Here is an 18,464-nt window from a genome sequence, read left to right as displayed (position 1 = left end):
TTGTGGATTAGGAAGGCTTCCCACAGAACCTGACGGAGCTTACGCTATCAAAGAAGGCGAGTTTGTTAAAGATGATGTTGAACTCATTAAAAAGTGATCAACATGGATCACCTGACTCAATTGAATCTTTAAGATTCTATTCTATAATTTTTAATATCAATGCAAAGCTTATTATTTCATCAGAATTCATTCATTTTGGGGTAACTTCTTATTTGTTTATGTTTCAAAATTTGTATCTGCGTGTTTGGTAGACTTCTGTAAGGAATGACAGCCATCTAGAAATTAATTCTCTTGATATAAATGAATTCATATAATTTAGAAATTATAATATTGTAATATGATAACAAAATGCATCATTTTTTTGTAGAATTTATCAAATTAATCACTTTAACCGAGATGCTTTTTTTACAATTCCACCAAATTTATTAATATTATATATTTAAAATTGCTGTCAAATGTAAATGCCTAACAACAGCATCTTTGCAACTTTAAACAAAAAAAATCTATTATGTTCAACAATGGGTGGAACCAAGATGTCAATTGTATACATTCAATGCATGTGTACAAATAAAAGATCAAACAGATTATTTATAAATCTTACAAATATAAACTATTGACGTCGTGTGTTGTCTGTAGGAGTGCTATAACTATTCAATACAGAATTTCTTTTTAAAAATAAAAATAGTTTTGCAAAATACTTATTATGTTCAACAGTTTGGATTATTATTATTATTATTTGGAGGAAATGGGAGATGATGTATGAAAAACTGAATGAAACCCTTGAAGGGTTCTGGCTAGGCGCGCGGAAGCAAAACCGTGACTGTGAAACTTCAGGGAGCAGCGACGGTTACGGCGGTGAGCAATCACTGTATAAAGCCTCCTCATTAGAGAATGTCCAATTGCTTATATGTGTACACTAAGAGATAAAATCGTTGCACCCTGCTTGTTCTTACGGAATACGGGAAATATCTACGTTCTGGTTCAAATATCTACGTTCTGGTTCCATGGAACCAGAACGTAGATATTTCCCGTATTCCGTGAACAAGCAGGGTGTAACTAATAGTATATTTGCATATAGTACACAAGGAGACAATACCTGTAATGTGATTCCTGAAGCCAGATGCCCTCCGCACAAACTCTCCAGATTTTGCAGTACTCATCTTTAAAATGTTAGTGATGTAGATCTTTGGAAAATAATTGAAAAGCTGTTTGCCTATTTAAAAAAAATGTGAAAACAATAGTATAAAATTTTGTTTTTTTAATCATTTGATGTATTCAATTCTTCACAAGAATTTTAATTATTTTATTTGTTGTATATTTAACTCATTGAGTCAGCACAGCAGTGATAACACACCACATGCCAATGATGTATGCAGCCTCTATTATTAGGAGCAGAGACCAGGTTGCGTTAGGCTTTTGACATGGGTAAATATAACCAAAATCGCAAGGATATTTGAAACCCATAAACTCAATCTCATGGATCTATATTTCAATATCTATTGAAAATGTAATAAATATCTACGGAATATAAGTTTCATAAAATAGTGTATTTCTTTGGATATTATTTCAATTAGGAAAAATCTGGCAAAGGTTAAAAATACCGTAAAATTTATGAAAAACTTAAAACAATTTAATTTTAATATAAAAATGAAAGGTTTTAAATCCAGTATACTGCAACAACAATAAAATAGGCTTTTAAAAGTAAAATTGAACTGAACTAATAAAAATCATGTTAAAACCTAAAATACCGCACCTTTAGACGTATTGAGTTCAGAATTTTAAAGGAAATTATTCAAACGTTTAAAAAACAATGATTAAAACAATGAAATTTAACTGTTGGCTAAGCCGTAAATTGTGCAATATATAACCTTGTCAAAATCGAACACATTGAAAACTACACATCCGCACTATGCAATTTAAAATGATTATTCCACCAGTTTGTTCAAATGCTACAAATTATGCATTAACAACATAAAGCTCTATCTACACTATCAAACTAGTTTGAAAAAAAGTGTGCCCAAATATGGTAGTGATATGATATCATCATGTCCATTATATGGGCACATCTCATTTTTTGTCAAATAAAGTTTTATAAATTATAGTGTAGACAGAGCTTTACTTCAACAATACTTACGTACTCACTTGGTTGTAATATTGTGGCTTACAAATTATTTCAACTTCAAGGTTTGCATTAATAAAAGACCTTAATTTTTAAATCGATGGATTCAGCGGAATTTATAGTTGAAAATTTGTTTGGTCATCATGACTAAGCAGTTTTTGGTATGTCATGTGCATCATGTATCACACTACCTAGCATACTACAGGGTCGTCAAGCCATGAAATGTATGTGTCATTTTACAGACATTTTGAGTCAATTATGCACATACGGAAATGGAATACAAACTACGGGAACATACTAGGCCTATATGATTTTTCCTAAAATGATTGGAACTCCAGGTAAAACACAATAATTATATGGGAAAAAACCCACACCACAAAAAGCCTTGCATCATGGTTTTCCGCGACCGCACAAGTTTAGTTTCATGATATGCGTTAATTAAGTTAAGCGACCACATCATTCATATTGTCATAACTAACAAAAAAAGTTAGCTGTCAAGTCGTAAAGACATTTCAATGACTGTTGAATTAAAATTGCAGCATAAACATTGAAATCTATACAACTATACTACGCAATTTGTCATCAAGACTTTATATTAATTAAAAAGTGTAAAAGTGTAGCCTAGGCCCCCTTGCTGGGAAAAAAGGAGGAGGGCAGACACACACACACAGACAGCAGCACAGACAGGGCCCGGGGAGGGCTCACTCACTAGTGAGGCCTAGATTTCTATAGGCCTAGCTAGCCTAGGCCCTAGACACCGATTTTTATATCTTAATTCTTACCTTTAGTAATTCTTACCTTTAGTAAAGTTAAGAGGCAATGAGTTTTTAAACTCGTAGGGAGCCTCTTCTCTCATATGTGTGTATGTGTGTGTATTTGTCAAGCTTGTTTTTGAATGAATTTACACTCTTGCTATTGACAACAGATTCGGGCAGCGAGTTCCACTTGTTAATTACTCTAGTGTCAAAAAAATTATTCCGTTTAGTTGAGTTCCATCTAGGTTTCTTTAATTTAAAAGTTGAGCCTCGAGTGATATTTGGACCAACTTCAGATGCTAATTTAAAAAAGGAGTGGCGATCTATATTTTCGTAACCATTCAAAAATTTAAAAACTTCGATGAGGTCTCCGCGTTCCCTTCTTTCCAGTAAAGTTGGTAAACCTAGCTGTATCCTGCGCTCTTCATAGGGCAAGTTTCTGAGTTCTGGTACAAGTTTTGTAGCTCGTTGTTGGATTTTCTCAAGTTTATTGATGTCTTGTTGTAGATATGGTGACCAGGCTTGAACTGCATACTCCATAACCGGACGCACAAGAGAAGTATAAAGCGACATGAACATCTGTTTATCCATATATGTAAAGGATTTCCGTATTCGGCCTACAATTGAATTGGCTTTGGCTGCAACTTTGGAAACTTGTGTCGACACTTTAAAGTCAGACGTTACATAGACTCCGAGGTCTTTCTCAGCAGAGGTTGTATCAAGAACTGTACCATCAATTGAATAAGTGTGTTTTGGATTTCGATTTCCAATGTGCATTACTTTACATTTAGATTTACTAAACTCCAGTAGCCACTTCTTACTCCACTGCTCAAGTTTACTCAAATCATTCTGCAGGGCATCTCGGTCGTTAACTGAATCAATCTTACGATAAATCTTAGCATCGTCTGCAAATAGTTTACCATCTGATTCAATATTATCAAGTAGATCGTTGATGTAGACTAAAAATAAAGCCGGACCAATAACTGTGCCTTGAGGCACGCCACTGAACACAGGTAACCAACTTGAAACCGAACCTTTGATTGAAACACATTGACGTCTATTTTCTAAAAATCCACTTATCCAACTTAGAATATTACCTTGAATGCCATAAGCTCGCAATTTAATTTTCAGCCTAATGTGCGGAACTGTGTCGAAGGCCTTACGGCAGTCCAAGTATATAACATCAACGGGATGTCTGTCGGCGAGAGCATTTTCTACATCGCGGAAAAATTCAAGCAATTGTGTTAAACAAGAACGATTAGTACGAAAACCATGTTGATGTTTGGTGAGTGTATTTTTAGTTTCGAGATGGATCATAATTGTGTTAGTTATGATTTTTTCTAAAATCTTGCAGATAACTGAAGTTAAACTAACAGGGCGGTAATTTAGAGGATCAGACTTGTTGCCATTTTTGAAAATTGGTGTAATGGTTGCGTCTTTCCAGGCAGCTGGTATTTCACCTGTTGCTAACGACTTTCTGAACAGTAATAACAGCGGAGGGGATATATGGTCACAACATTCAATCAACACTTTAGGGTGGATGCCATCAGGTCCAGGGGATGATGAATCACGAAGATTTTTAATATGCATTTTAACGTCATCAAGTGTAAAGTCCACATTGGTCAAAGGATGTCCATGAAAAACAGAAGCCATGTTTGGAATATTACGATTATCTTCTACTGTAAATACTTTTTGGAAGGCCTCGTTCATTAATTCACTTGCTTCCTGATTGGTGGAAGAAAAAGATCCATCCTGTTTTTTTAGTTTGGATACCCCTTCCTTAATTGAAGTTTGACTACGAACATAGCTATAAAATGCCCTCGGATTTCTCTTAGCATTTAGTGCGACATCCTTCTCGAAATTAGCTTTAGCCATTCTTACTGCCGAAGTAGCATCATTTCTGGCCTTACAGTAATATTTATGTCTTTTGTTAGACCTATGACGTCTGTAACGTTGCCATGCATCCTCCTTCATTTGAACTTTATTTAGTGCGAATTTTGTCATCCATTTCTGTTTACTTGGGCGGAGATTTGTGTTTACAATGTTTTTCGGAACACAATCAGAAATCAAAAAGTTAATCTTATTGTGAAAAATGTCCCACATTTCTTGGACAGATTTGGTTTCAAACAAGCTTTCCCAACAACATCAGCGAGTTGGGCATTCATTGTAGTGAAATCACCTTTAAAAAAATTAAATTTAGTATATTCTTCTGCGCTTTGATCAACAAAACAATCTAATACAAAACGAAAAATTATAACGGCATGGTCGCTTTTCCCGACTGGAGCATCATAACGTAAAATATCAACATCAAGTTCATGTTTACTAAAAATTAAATCAAGTAATGAAGGCTCGTCGTCTCCTCTTACACGTGTAAATTGTGTCACATGTTGCGTCAAGAACGAGTCATTTACTACATCTAAAAGTTTCTGCTGTTCACTCAATTCGCCGCGTCTAGTAGAAAGAGTATCCCAGTCTATATCTTTAATATTGAAATCTCCGCAAATTAAAATCTGGTCAGTTTTGTATGAATTAAATTTCAACAGCGTATCCCTGATCCTCTGGTTGTATTCACCTCGAGAGCTAGGGCTACGGTAGACACAAGCGATAAGAGCAGATTTCTCTCCATATTTCAATAGACAAGTTATCACTTCTATATCAATCCAGACTTCGTCAATTACAATTTCAGAAACAATATCCTTGCGCACCAGGATTAGGACGCCACCACCTCCATCACTTGGAATTCTATCTCTTCTATAAACTAAATAAATATTAGTATCAAAATAAGTAATTGTATCGTGACTCTCTTCCAACTTTGTCTCAGTAACAAAAATAAGATGGGGGTTTTCTTTCACAACCACAATATCATAATAACAAATGCAATAGTGCAAATGTAGCACCTTATTAAAATGATTTAATCTGAATAGCCCTACTAGGTTAGACTAGTAGTAGTAACCTAAGTAAACAAAATAAATAATATTGTGTACCTCGAATAAACATGTGTGAAACACATCAAGAAGATAGTCTGCCCAAAACAAACAGCGACCTCTACAGATTGTAATTGTTGTTCATGATGCAGCCAGAGCATGCAGCGACTGACCTAATAATTTTATATACTGTATTACAAAAAAATATTCCACAAAAGACTGAATTGAACAGGCCATGCGAGTTGTTTTATTACAATAATATTTACAATTTACATTAATGTTATTTACATGTTGAAATAAGAAAATAGTAATTATTACCTACACACTGCTAAATATGTTTTTATAGAGCAACATAATGTTATTATCTATAAACAATACATTATAAGATAAACATTATAAGATAAATTATTTTTTAAATCACTGAAACACTGAATCAAACTATTGCTTAATTTATTTAAGATTATTTGTTAATTATTGAAAATATTTATTACACCTATAGGTGAAAAGTTACTAAGATAAATAATGTATTTACACAAACTAAAAAGAGTAAACTGGTTTTAATAACATTTTAACATTTTCCATGTTTAAAAAAAAAATCTCACAAATACTTTTAAACCACTTCACGAGAGCCCTACTGTGTGATGTAATGTATTTTCATATGGTTTTAGACTTCAGTGAAATACCATTGTGGTTTAATTTCACAAATGAAACTTATTAATGATTTCATTACTAATGTTGCTAGTTTAATACGGTTTCGATCCAAGTCGGCCCTAAACCGTCTCGGCCAAAGTCAAGTCGGCCTCAAGTCAAGTCGGCCTCAAGTCAACTCGGCCAAAAAATAATCGGTCAACTCGGCCCCGTTAAAGTATGGAACGCAAAAAGTGCAAATGAAGGGGATTGATAAAATAATATTTCTTCACAATTTTTTAACTATAAATAATTCTGACTTTTAATGAATATTAATATTTAGACAATAATATATTTAGCAAAAAAAAATAGGAATGATTTCACCAACTTTCCTTTATTAATACGTTTAATAAAATTTCAAATTGCACAATTGAAAACAATTCGTAGCTGCGCCTCCCTGCGCCTTTGGCAGCTTTTTCGATATCTACAACTGCTACGTGTTTTCACTGACCGGGGGATTCCCCTTTTTTTAAATGCAAATCATGGACAAAAACGATGTACGATCATTTTTTCTATGGCCAAATGGTGGAACGTAGGCCTCCGTCTTCGATTTACTAAAATGCGGTACCTGCACGTGTTTTTGTAACACGCGGGTACTTATATTCATATCGGCAATGAGTTCATTTTTTTATATATTATTTAATTATATATATTTTTTTTTTTTCTTCATTTTTTTTAAAGCGTGGATAGTAAGAATCATAATAATATTAAGCACTTTTTGCATTCCATACTTTATTGTGGCCGAGTTGACCGATTAGTTTTTGGCCGAGTTGACGTGAGGCCGAGTTGACGTGAGGCCGAGTTGACTTGAGGCCGAGTTGACTTGGGGCCGAGTTGACTTGGGGCCGACTTGACGTGGGGCCGACTTGACTTTTGCCTGCCAAGACGGTTTAGGGCCGACTTGACCTGCACCCTTTAATACTAACCCATTCATTTTGCATGCATAGCATATACTTTGTTAACATGCCATTGGCAGCATGTTTAACTACAGTTCTACTGTACTTGGACACAAGAAGAGTTGTCCGATTGAGACTATAGGTAGTCTTTTCAATTCAACTTGCATAAGACTTAAAAAATCCCTAAATCTAGATATAATTAACAATTTATTTACCATAACTAAATTATACCCAACTCACAAGTACAAAAATTAACAAATAGTTACCTTGATCCTAACAAACGTTTGCAAGACTCCAAAACTAGATGGTAATCAAAATGATATATCTAATGAGTTTTATTATATATATATTATAATGAGATTATATTAGATTACACTGTGACAAACTATCGTATGAATGCATTATAACGCAGTAAGATTATTCCAGTAGATAACCGATTTGCTACATCTGTGTTGTACGTGTGAATTGGTTGTTAGTGGCAGTTTGTAGTTTAGTTTAAACCTATTGTTGAACATAAAAGTGAAAAGTAAATATGAATCACAAAACAAAAATAGGTTAGGTAAAAATGAAGAAAATATAACACTAAATTAAAATAGACTTGGGCAGCATTTAAAGAGGTTGTTGGAGCAAACTGATATAAACTGGCCAATTAAAACTCATTTCTAGACTACAGTACATACACAGACATAATAAAGCTCAGATTACTAAAATTCCAATGACAATTGTACTGTAAAATGTCTGTTCCATAGTTGCCAATCTACAATTTGGCATAAATGGCACTCCATAGATACGAATCGTAACCACCATGATTAGATACTTTTGAGTTACCGATATAAAGAGCATAATGCCTAAAAAAAATATATTAAAAATGAGTTACTCAATAGGCATAATAAAATAGAGTAACATTATACAGAAATGAAATGCATTGTTCATATTGCCTGTTGACATTTACTGGTCCGAACATAGTAAACAGAAGACCACAGTTGCTTGCCCAGCAATGGTCTCTCACTGGCCTTGTTACATGGTTCAGCTTGGCAACAACAATTTATGTATATTCGACAGGGCAGTTTTGAGCAGATACAGCAATTGAAACACCTCACTGTGTATATGCAAGCAGTATATTACTGCAAGGTGTTTGTGAGTGACCAGTCAAATACGCCATTCATCTCCCTTTATCTCACTGGTATATCTCTTAGACGTTGGTCTTCATTCACTTAAGTTTCACTTATTACTGGCGTCTAGTACTCAACCCCTCCTTTGCATTATGATGGTGGATGGTGGTTGTTTCGAGGTCTTCGTATCACGTCTATATGTTGCTTAAGCATTTTATGCTGATTCAATAACATTTCCTATAGAAAAATAACAGTTCAGACAATAAATTATGAAAGTTGATTAAGAAGGAAGAATTCATTTTAATTGAAAAATTCATTCACTCTTTCATGGTAGCTAGTAGTGATGTTGCCACAAGAAATAAAGTGGTGCAGTTTTCACAAGAAAAGGGAACAATCTCTGTTCAAGTCACTGGGTTGTCAAAGACCTCTGTGAAAAGTGGTCAGGTGGAAACCTTACCAACCGTACTGGTGGCTATGGCCCTGGCTAGATTTACAGTTAAATTTTGACACCGGGTTTTGTTTTCACACCGATCCCTGTTAATGTTCAAAACTTATATTACAGTATCAAGTTTTGAATCTTATTGGAAGTTTCAACGTCTTGCGACATTATCTTTATGTAGGCCATAACTGACTCGTTGGGGGCGCACATTACTTACAGATTGCTTTTTCAATGAGGTGTAATCTTCATAATAGTGAAAACTTGATTGTTGTTCTTTGAAATCTTGGTCAAGTTGTTCAGCAAGAACTTTTCTAAAATTCAAATTAAACATGTTAATATTATTTTTTTTATATTTATAATCTTATTTTTATAATATAGGATGGAGGATGTCATGAAATATGTGCAAAATAAAATTTGAGTTCTTACTTTCTTTGATGCAGAAGAGCTATTTCAGTTTGAACACGAAGATAATCCTGAGCCATCTAAAGATAAAACATGAAAGCACTTAATGAAGTACTTGGACAAATATTGCCACAGAGGGCGCATGTTGATATTAATTAATTCTTACCTTACAATGCTGGTCAAACACTTCTAACGACTCTTTTGAGTTTGGATTTGGAGGTAAAGGCTGAAAAAAAAGTAGTCTACATGGTTAGAACATGGTAAAATTTGTTTATGACTATTTTTTTTCAATTCAATTCAAAGTAACATTTATTTTCTTCAAAAAAAAAACAGTCAACAAAATGGTGTAAAGAAAGGTAATATGATTGAAGAAGGCATGATCAAAAAAGCAAAAAGCTTGTGACAGACATGCCTAAATGATATTATTGAAATTAATAAATGTTCTTATGTTCGTAAAATATATGTTTTTACATTTAACTGTATTTAATATCAGACAGGATTTTGTCTCAGGACATGGATTGTGGTTGTGATGTGTTGGTCCCACAATAGAGGGCATGGTAATACAAGGACAACAGATCAATAATGGCAACACAGTCACAGTGTCAATGTTAAATCAAAGTAAACAATTAAAAACCTGTAGGCGGGTATCCAGTGTCATGTAAGCCATTGGCATTCCATCATCTACAAATACAAAGAAATGAAATCTATTCAGAAAATACATACACCTGACACTGAACAACTTTCAGATGAAACATTAAGCTGTTGGTTGTGTGTGCAAAATGTCCCCTGGACACATCAAAAAATGCAGTATACCACATTGTATTGTATTGCTACAATATGGCTAAAATATAGCTCTTATGTAGGGTTGAACCCATGCTCCAATTACCAAAAACCATGTGCACCACTTGTAAAACCACATTGCAATAAACCATGCCATGTTATATAATATCAATAATTAATTGCAAACATTTAATACATAATCATATAGTACAAATAATTATAATTAAATGTTTTAACTGCTTGGAATGTTTATAGATTAATGATGATCCCTTTGACCTTTATGTTGATATTTGATTGATAAAAATTATGATGGGGATGAGGATATGAGGATGAGGCAATCAATAGGGAGAATTCTTCAGTATTGTTACCCAAGCATAACCACAAGCGTCAACGTGACTTGGTAGTGTTTCCAGTGTTGTCCATTTGGTGATGTTACCCAAGCATAACCACAAGCGTCAACATGACTTGGTAGTGTTTCCAGTGTTGTCCATTTGGTGATGTTACCCAAGCATAACCACAAGCGTCAACGTGACTTGGTAGTGTTTCCAGTGTTGTCCATTTGGTGATACAGCACACAAGGCGATGATCTCTATGCTTTTTACAATTTTACAAGAGTGTACTCTTCAGTCTTAAATAATGTGGCTTGGTGGTTATGATGCTTGGCTACCACTCCAAGGGTCCTGGGTTCAAGTCCCGTCACATGTCAGGAATTTTCTAAGACTTTGTTTATGTAGAGCATCTTGTGTATATGTTTGTCTCCTCTGAGGAGAATCATCCTCATTAAATATGGCCAAAAAAAAAATAATGTTGCACATTAGGAGAAACGATTTGAACATCTTAAAAACAATAGGCTGATGTCATGCATTCCATCATGACAGGGACCATTCCGTCATGACAGCTGAATGGCACAGAGGGCGTTGATTTGAACTGACACCCTCTACGGTTCAGAGCAAAACACGTGAATGAATGATTATCATGTTATTGATGATAATAATTGATGATGATAACATTAAATTTAATTATTAATGTTGCTGATTAGATGATAATGATAATAATAAGATATATTTCTTATTAAAAAAATGAATAAAGTGAATACTGAGCAGCTAAAGTTTTTTAATCTAAAAAAAGAAAATTATTTTGCATTTTTTTTTTATTTAAAGGAACTAAAACATTTAAAAGAGCATGCAAACCTGGCTTAGACTGTAAAGATGTCGCTTGATAATCCAACGATATACTACGAGTTGTCTTATCAACCTTGCTAGGCCTGCTGTATCCTGCTTGTTTGCCAGGCTCCACGTCACCCGCATATACCCCTATCTCTGGATCTGTTTGATTCAAGTTCTCATGTTCAGAAAATGATCTAGTCTTTGGTTTGGTGAAATCAAAGGCGCTGAGGTTACTGGGAACGGTTTGTGAGTGCGGTATAGGTGAGTAAGGGCTCGGGGAAGATGGTTGAATATTTACAATAGGAGTGTTTGAGTTGGTTAATAAAGATTGCAAATTAGGAGCTTGTTGGTTAGTAGTTGATGATGCAAGCGATTTTAAAAATGCCTGGCCCTGAGAATTGCTTCTACGGTGACCCATAGCTGGTTCTAAAATTATGAAAAAACAAAACACAAAAAAAAACTATGCTACAGAGTACATACCAACCCTGAAAAACACACGTATAAAACCCCTTAAGCATGTGATGTACCCATATATGGACATGATGTCATATCACTACCATATTTGGGCAGAAATCCAAGAGAATCCCAAAATTACAATCAGTTTTGTTACCCATGCTTATTTTCAATTCAATTTTTTGTTACATTCATTGAATTAAAAGTAAATTTTGTACCAAGACCAATACTATCATCTACTTTAGCATCCCATAATGTAGACAATTAGTTATTCTATTGTGAAATAATTCAGATAATTTTCACTGCAAACAAATTAAAACTAGATCTAGAATATGACTACAGCATGCATCATTAGGTTCAATTAGTTAATTTTTATGTATAAAACATTCCAAAAAACCCCAAATTAGGTGAAATATTTCAACTATCTAATCATAACAAATAATAACCCATGATTAATTAAATTAATAAAAAAATAATTAAATAATCTCTAAAACGATGACTATTATATTAGTATTGATTTGAGTAAAATCCAGCATTGCGAAAAGGTTGTCCAAAACAAAAAGAAGCAAAACTACTGATACGGCGGGTATAACAAAACAGGGTTATAATTTATCAAACTTTTTAAAAAATGCGTTGGAGTAATGCTTCTATGACTATAATTTAGTTTATAATCTATAATGGATGATGATAATGATTATAAAATAATAATGAGTAATTGATATGAAATGCAGTTTTCTAGATAATAAGATTTCATTACACAAGTCATTATATAATTCTTGATAATAAACTTTAAATTTTCCAATTAAATGTCACCAGCAGGGAAGAGTATTATTATTTTTCCCAGATGTAACTTAAAATGGTAAATGAAATTAATAATTTAAATGATAAAAAATTAATATTTAAATATGGTAAATAATTTATTCATTTAATAATTATAATATTAATAATTGACAAACAATGCTGAAAATTGTATGAAAATGATGATGTCATGTGATTTTATCTCACTTTTTTCTTCTTCATTAAAGCGCAGTTCTGCGAAATCTGTTGATTTTCGTTTGTTGTCGTAGCTTGGATCAAGATGGACGTTGCTTAACTTTACTCGTAATGAAGCTACGTTAGCTAACTGTAAAATATGTAAAAAATAACAAAAACAATAAAAAGAAGATGACTGATATTTGCAGGACACTGTCTTCGGAATAAAGAAGAAATTCTGCTGTTCTGCTGTGGCAGCCAAAACATCATGGGTTTGCAAAACAAGGAAGACCAGCACTCGCATACATTGATGTACTAGAGACGGATACTGGTATACAGAGAGATGAACTGGCTGTCACAATGGCAGATAGGAAATTATGGAGGAATCTAGTCATATAAGTTCGGGTATTTCCCGGACTATAAGTTCGGGTATTTCCCGGACTATAAGTTCGGGTATTTCCCGGACTAAGTAAGTAAAAGATGTAAAATACACATATTGAATATTAGTACAGAGAATAATTTCTCAGCTAATAGATGAATTCATGCACTATTTATCTTAAATTTAACTAAGTCGACCAATAGCGACTTTTCAATTTCACAACTTTATGAGCATCCTCATTTGTGTCTGAATGTGTGCAGAATGACTTTTTGACACGATAGCTACTAGTCTTTCTTTTTTTATTTCCATTCATCATACACAATGATAAACATACATAAATAAACATAGTACAAAGAGAAAAAAAAGAATGGAAAAATATATATATATATAAAGTAGTTTAATTTTAACAATGTATACCAAAAAATAAAATGTCAATTATGACTTACCTGTGAAGTGGGCAATGTCATATAGGCTGGGGGTTCAACAACGCTACGATTTGATTGCTGGTTAATAACGGTGTCGCTCAACGTGTTTGCTCTTAGTTCAGGAAGTTGACTTCCGCTTGTCAGGACGGAATCATCCTCATCGTCACTATCTTCTTCGTCTTCATCATCATTTCCATTGTCTACTGCGCTTTTATCTACATTTTCAAGGTCAAAATTAAACCATAATAAATGTTCATTATCCAGTATTAGAACATTATTGTATTGTAAATTACATGCCATCACATACGACCCGCCAATTACGCGATGGATGCCATCACATACGACCCGCCAATTACGCGATGGATGCCATCACATACGACCCGCCAATTACGCGATGGAAAACCCATGATTTTTTTGCTTTATAAACAAAGTCTCTTATGTAGTGGTTGTCAGAAAATCCTGGAAATGCAACAGGATTTGACCTAAGGTCAAAAACATAAAATTATACAGTTTATCCTACAAAGTTCACACCATCACACAGTCAGGAAACATTGACTTGCCAATTGCATAATGGAAAACCATGATTTCTAGACCAAATCTTGTATGATACATATTGCCTGAAATTGGGACAGGATTTGAACCAATCACCCTAGGATTGGTAAGCAAGCATGTGGACCACCAAGCCACAGTGCCACTATTAAATGTGTCTCTTAATATATATGCTTACCTTTTGCTACTTGTGGGTAAACCAATGGTACATCAGCTCCTTTGAAATACTACAAATAAAATAGAATAAATCTATATAATTCATGAAATTTCCAATAGAATAGCAGAATAATACCTTGACATACTAATTACATATTTAATAGATATTATTTTGACTGTCTGTACACTTTGTACATAAAGTACTGTACCTGCATAAGTTTGGACATAATCTTTGCCACTTCACTCATTGAGGGTCTTTGGGTTGGTTCATTTGACCAACATCTGAAAAAAGATATTAACAAATTAACAAAAACATTAAACTATTATGTAGTGACATAATGGTAGACTATCACAATGAAGGCCTAAAACTCTGTCTACACTATCAAACTTTATATGACAAAACAATGTGATCTGCCCATATATTGACATGATGATGTCATATCACTATCATATTTAAGCATATCACTACCATATTTGGTCACACTTTTGTCAAACTAGTTTGAATATCAATATTACCTGGTCATCAGTTTTTCTATAGGTTTTGGCAGGTTCCGTATAAGAGGTGGTCTTTTACCTAGAAAAAAATACCATAAAATAGATTTACACTATTAAAACACAAAAAAACAGCAAAAAATAATCTGACATAGGTATAAATTAACAAGAAGCAAGCACAAACTCGCCAATTACAGGATGGATAAACTATTTTATAATCTATCATGCTTATAAACCGAGTCTCATTTGAGGCTTAGGGAGTGGAGTTGAAAAGAGTCGTCAGTTACAACCCTGGCACTAGGTCAGGATTGAACCCTGGCACTAGGTCAGGATTGAACCCTGGAGCTTTGGATTGGAAGGCAAGCATGTTAACCACCAAGCTATAGCTCCACTATTTATTTATTAACTAGTTTGTTATTTTACCTTGATGTACTGCCCACATAATTCTGAAGGCTGGACCCCCAATCTCACTAAATGGTTTACGTCTAGTGATCACTTCCCATAGTATTATACTCCAGCTAAAGACATCACATCGTTCACTGTATTGACTTCCTGCGTAAACAAATTTATAATTTTACAAATTTTAAATAAAATGTATTTAAAATGTATCAGCTTCCTCATTTAACAAAAGAGTTCTGAAAGTGAAATTGATTTATTATAATTTGTTTTGTAGTTTAAAAACATTCAACCATAAAAAGTAAATTTAGAAATAACATTTTTAGTTATTATTAAATGTCTAAAGGAATTTAAATTAATAGCTACATGTATTTCAAGTTTAAAACTATTGTTATTCTATTATAACCAATCAATTTGTTATCTAATTTAATACTTATTGTTTTTGATGTTTTTTAATGTTCAATAATTTTTTGTGCAGCCTATTAATTTTGTAAATGCAGATTTCAGCTTTTGTGTTGATATATATATTTATACCGAAATATCATATTGATCTCTTGTGCATGTGCTTTCCGCGGTACCACACCAAAGTGTTAAAGAGTCGCTATCTAACTGGATTTAACAATACCATGATGGTCTAATGGTTAGGACATCTGCATATCAAGCAGAAGGTTCCAAGTTCAAATCTTGGTACCTTTTTCTCATTCTCACAGATTTCCTTATCTTTATCATTTCAAATTAATTAATTAAATTTCAGTATATCATTGGGCGGTTTAGAATTTATCTGTGCCGGATGTGTTTAGATATATCTATACTGAAATAAATAAATATTGTCAGCTATAAATAAACTTGCCTTCAAAGACCTCAGGCGCCATCCAGGCAGCACTCCCTTTGTTATTTGTCATGTAAGTCTGTATATCACAAGCTGTACCAAAATCACATATCTTAAGTACTGTTCCACCAGCCACTAATAAAAGACTAAAAAGCAAAATCACATATCTTAAGTATTGTTCCACCAGCAACTAATAAAAGACTGAAAAGCAAAATCACATATCTTAAGTACTGTTCCACCAGTCACTAATAAAAGACTAAAAAGCAAAATCACATATCTTAAGTATTGTTCCACCAGCAACTAATAAAAGACTGAAAAGCAAAATCACATATCTTAAGTACTGTTCCACCAGCCACTAATAAAAGACTAAAAAGCAAAATCCCATATCTTAAGTACTGTTCCACCAGCCACTAATAAAAGACTGAAAAGCAAAATCACATATCTTAAGTACTGTTCCACCAGTCACTAATAAAAGACTAAAAAGCAAAATCACATTTCATTTAGTATACAATAGTTTTACCAAGTGTAAACTTTATTTGACAGTGTCTAAAAAAAAACTGTCAAACTTCCTCTCAAACATTTAAGCTTTGTCACACTTTCAAACTTTATGTGACAAAAAAATGTTATGTGCCCATATATGGACACAATTACATCATATCACTACCATATTTGACCACAGATCACACTTTTTTGTGAAACTAGTTTGATAGTGTAGACAGAGCTAAGTCTTACTTCTACCTTGAACTTTGTTACAGAGCTAACAACCAATGAGTGCATTAACATTAATACATGTTACATTATAAAATATGCTGTTATGAGATAAAAATTAAAATAATAAATAAATTACCAATAATAAATTAACTTACTTTGCAGGCTTAAGATCCCGATGTATAAGGGCTTTAGGTTTCATACTGTGTAAATATGACACACCTCGTGAGCACTGGTAGGCCCAACTCATAGCGTGAGCTGCTGTGTACTCGGGTTGAGGATCGGGGGCGTGAAGCACGTTGTAAAGAGATCCGCCTTCCGCATACTCCATCACGAGGCATACAGGTTTCCCGGTGCATGAACCATAGAGACGCACAATGTTTTCATGATCTACACGGGATAGTTGTCGCAACTGAAATTAATCAATAATTACAAATTATTTATTTATTTCATACTCATCCAACATCGAGCAACTATTACAGGATGGATAAACTATTTTATTTATAATTTATCATGCCCTAAGTCTCAGTTGAGGCTTAGGGCTTAGGGCAACAGGATTGGAGGCAAGCATGTTAAACACCAAGCTACAGCTGCACTTCATTAAATCTAAGTACCAAACAATCTTTGAATTCAATAATAATAATAATAAAACAAAACTGTTCATTTTTTTTCCTGTAAGAAATTTGTCAACTATACTGTTGATCTTATAACAAAATGTTGATGTAAAAGTTGAATAATGTTCCCTTGCTTAATATTATATTGAAATAATCATCTTTATAAACATTAAGTTTCTGCAGTGGAGTTCACCTACTTCAACCATAAACGCCTTGATTTCAGCCTCACTTTCAATCATTTTAACTGCGACATCTTTATTTTTCCATTTGGCTTTGCTTACGATGCCGAAAGCCCCTCTTCCTACAACCTTTAAAAAATATTTATAATATAAATTTGCGTTACTCTGTTTATCATAAAAGATCCTAAAACAGTTATATAAATATTTCATTTCAGGATGTATAATACAATAGATACAGTATAAGTCATTTTTTCAACTAAAAAAACATATGTGTTTCAAAGTGACCCTTGTCCCCAATTGTGTATGAATGCATTGTCGTTGACATTAATTAACCCACTAGTACAAAATAATAAATTTGGTAATTCATGGGAATTCAGTCATTTACCGGACCTTTCATGCTCAGATTTGTACCCGATATCGTGGCACAATTGAATATATTTGTATCAGGCCTGAAAAAGTTACAGTATAGTAGTTACATCTAGCTAAATTAATATCCATTTTATTTTGTTGTGATTTTGATTTTATGAATTGATTGATATGATGTGAACACCTCACTCACTCGGGTGTTCTGTCAACTTCTGACATCAGATATATACTGAAAGTAAAAGAACTGTTAGACAATAATAAATTAAAACCGTCCGCTCTAAACGAGGAACGTTAATATAATACGTATATATATATATAAAGATGATCCGATAAGATGACAATGTCAATCCCAACCCGGACACTAGGTTGGAGGCCGCCAGGAGCCCAGCCTACTTAGTGCGTGCTAGCTAAATGAAATTGGTAACCTACCCTTTCGAACTCCAATTCATTATAGTCAATTTCTTCTGCAAAACTTTCCTGTGTTTGCAGTCTGGCCATATTTATAATACCTTGACAGCTCTGATACGGTTCACATTTCTGACTTTTGTAGGTTTTCCAGCTCCAAAATCGCAACAATCCATCGATCGGTCATGTGCTAGCTCTCTATATCCTTGTTTTTTCCAACAACCTTTCTTTAGAATAAAAAAATTCCGTAGCGCCCTCTTT

At 33.6% G+C, this 18,464-nt stretch overlaps 1 protein-coding gene across 4 annotated transcripts; it reads right to left on the bottom strand.

The window, feature by feature from the left end:
* Window positions 1-6,128: 6,128 nt before the first annotated feature.
* Window positions 6,129-18,421, bottom strand: LOC140055182 (mitogen-activated protein kinase kinase kinase 7-like). Of its 4 annotated transcripts, XR_011846638.1 has the most exons (17): window positions 18,228-18,421; window positions 17,451-17,561; window positions 16,798-17,051; window positions 15,949-16,077; window positions 15,130-15,254; window positions 14,731-14,788; window positions 14,424-14,496; window positions 14,237-14,285; window positions 13,531-13,724; window positions 12,739-12,856; window positions 11,305-11,706; window positions 9,969-10,015; window positions 9,501-9,560; window positions 9,359-9,414; window positions 9,150-9,243; window positions 6,599-8,730; window positions 6,129-6,349 (listed from the first exon to the last, which is right to left on the bottom strand). XR_011846638.1 is itself a non-coding variant. In XM_072100424.1 (16 exons), the coding sequence occupies exons 1-16, from the start codon at window positions 18,294-18,296 to the stop codon at window positions 8,644-8,646; spliced, it is 1,926 nt and encodes a 641-aa protein (XP_071956525.1). In that variant the 5' UTR covers window positions 18,297-18,421; the 3' UTR covers window positions 6,129-8,643. The 4 variants fall into 4 exon arrangements, 3 of the variants coding, with proteins under 3 accessions (XP_071956525.1, XP_071956526.1, XP_071956528.1); XM_072100424.1 differs by having other exon boundaries at window positions 6,129-8,730; XM_072100425.1 differs by having other exon boundaries at window positions 6,129-8,730; window positions 11,305-11,439.
* Window positions 18,422-18,464: the final 43 nt, after the last annotated feature.

Source organism: Antedon mediterranea, chromosome 7, assembly GCF_964355755.1.
Source record: "Antedon mediterranea chromosome 7, ecAntMedi1.1, whole genome shotgun sequence".
Taxonomy (NCBI): Eukaryota; Metazoa; Echinodermata; class Crinoidea; order Comatulida; family Antedonidae; genus Antedon; species Antedon mediterranea.
The sequence above is the reverse complement of the archived record's forward strand: the minus strand, read 5'-3'. Positions and strand labels throughout refer to the sequence as shown.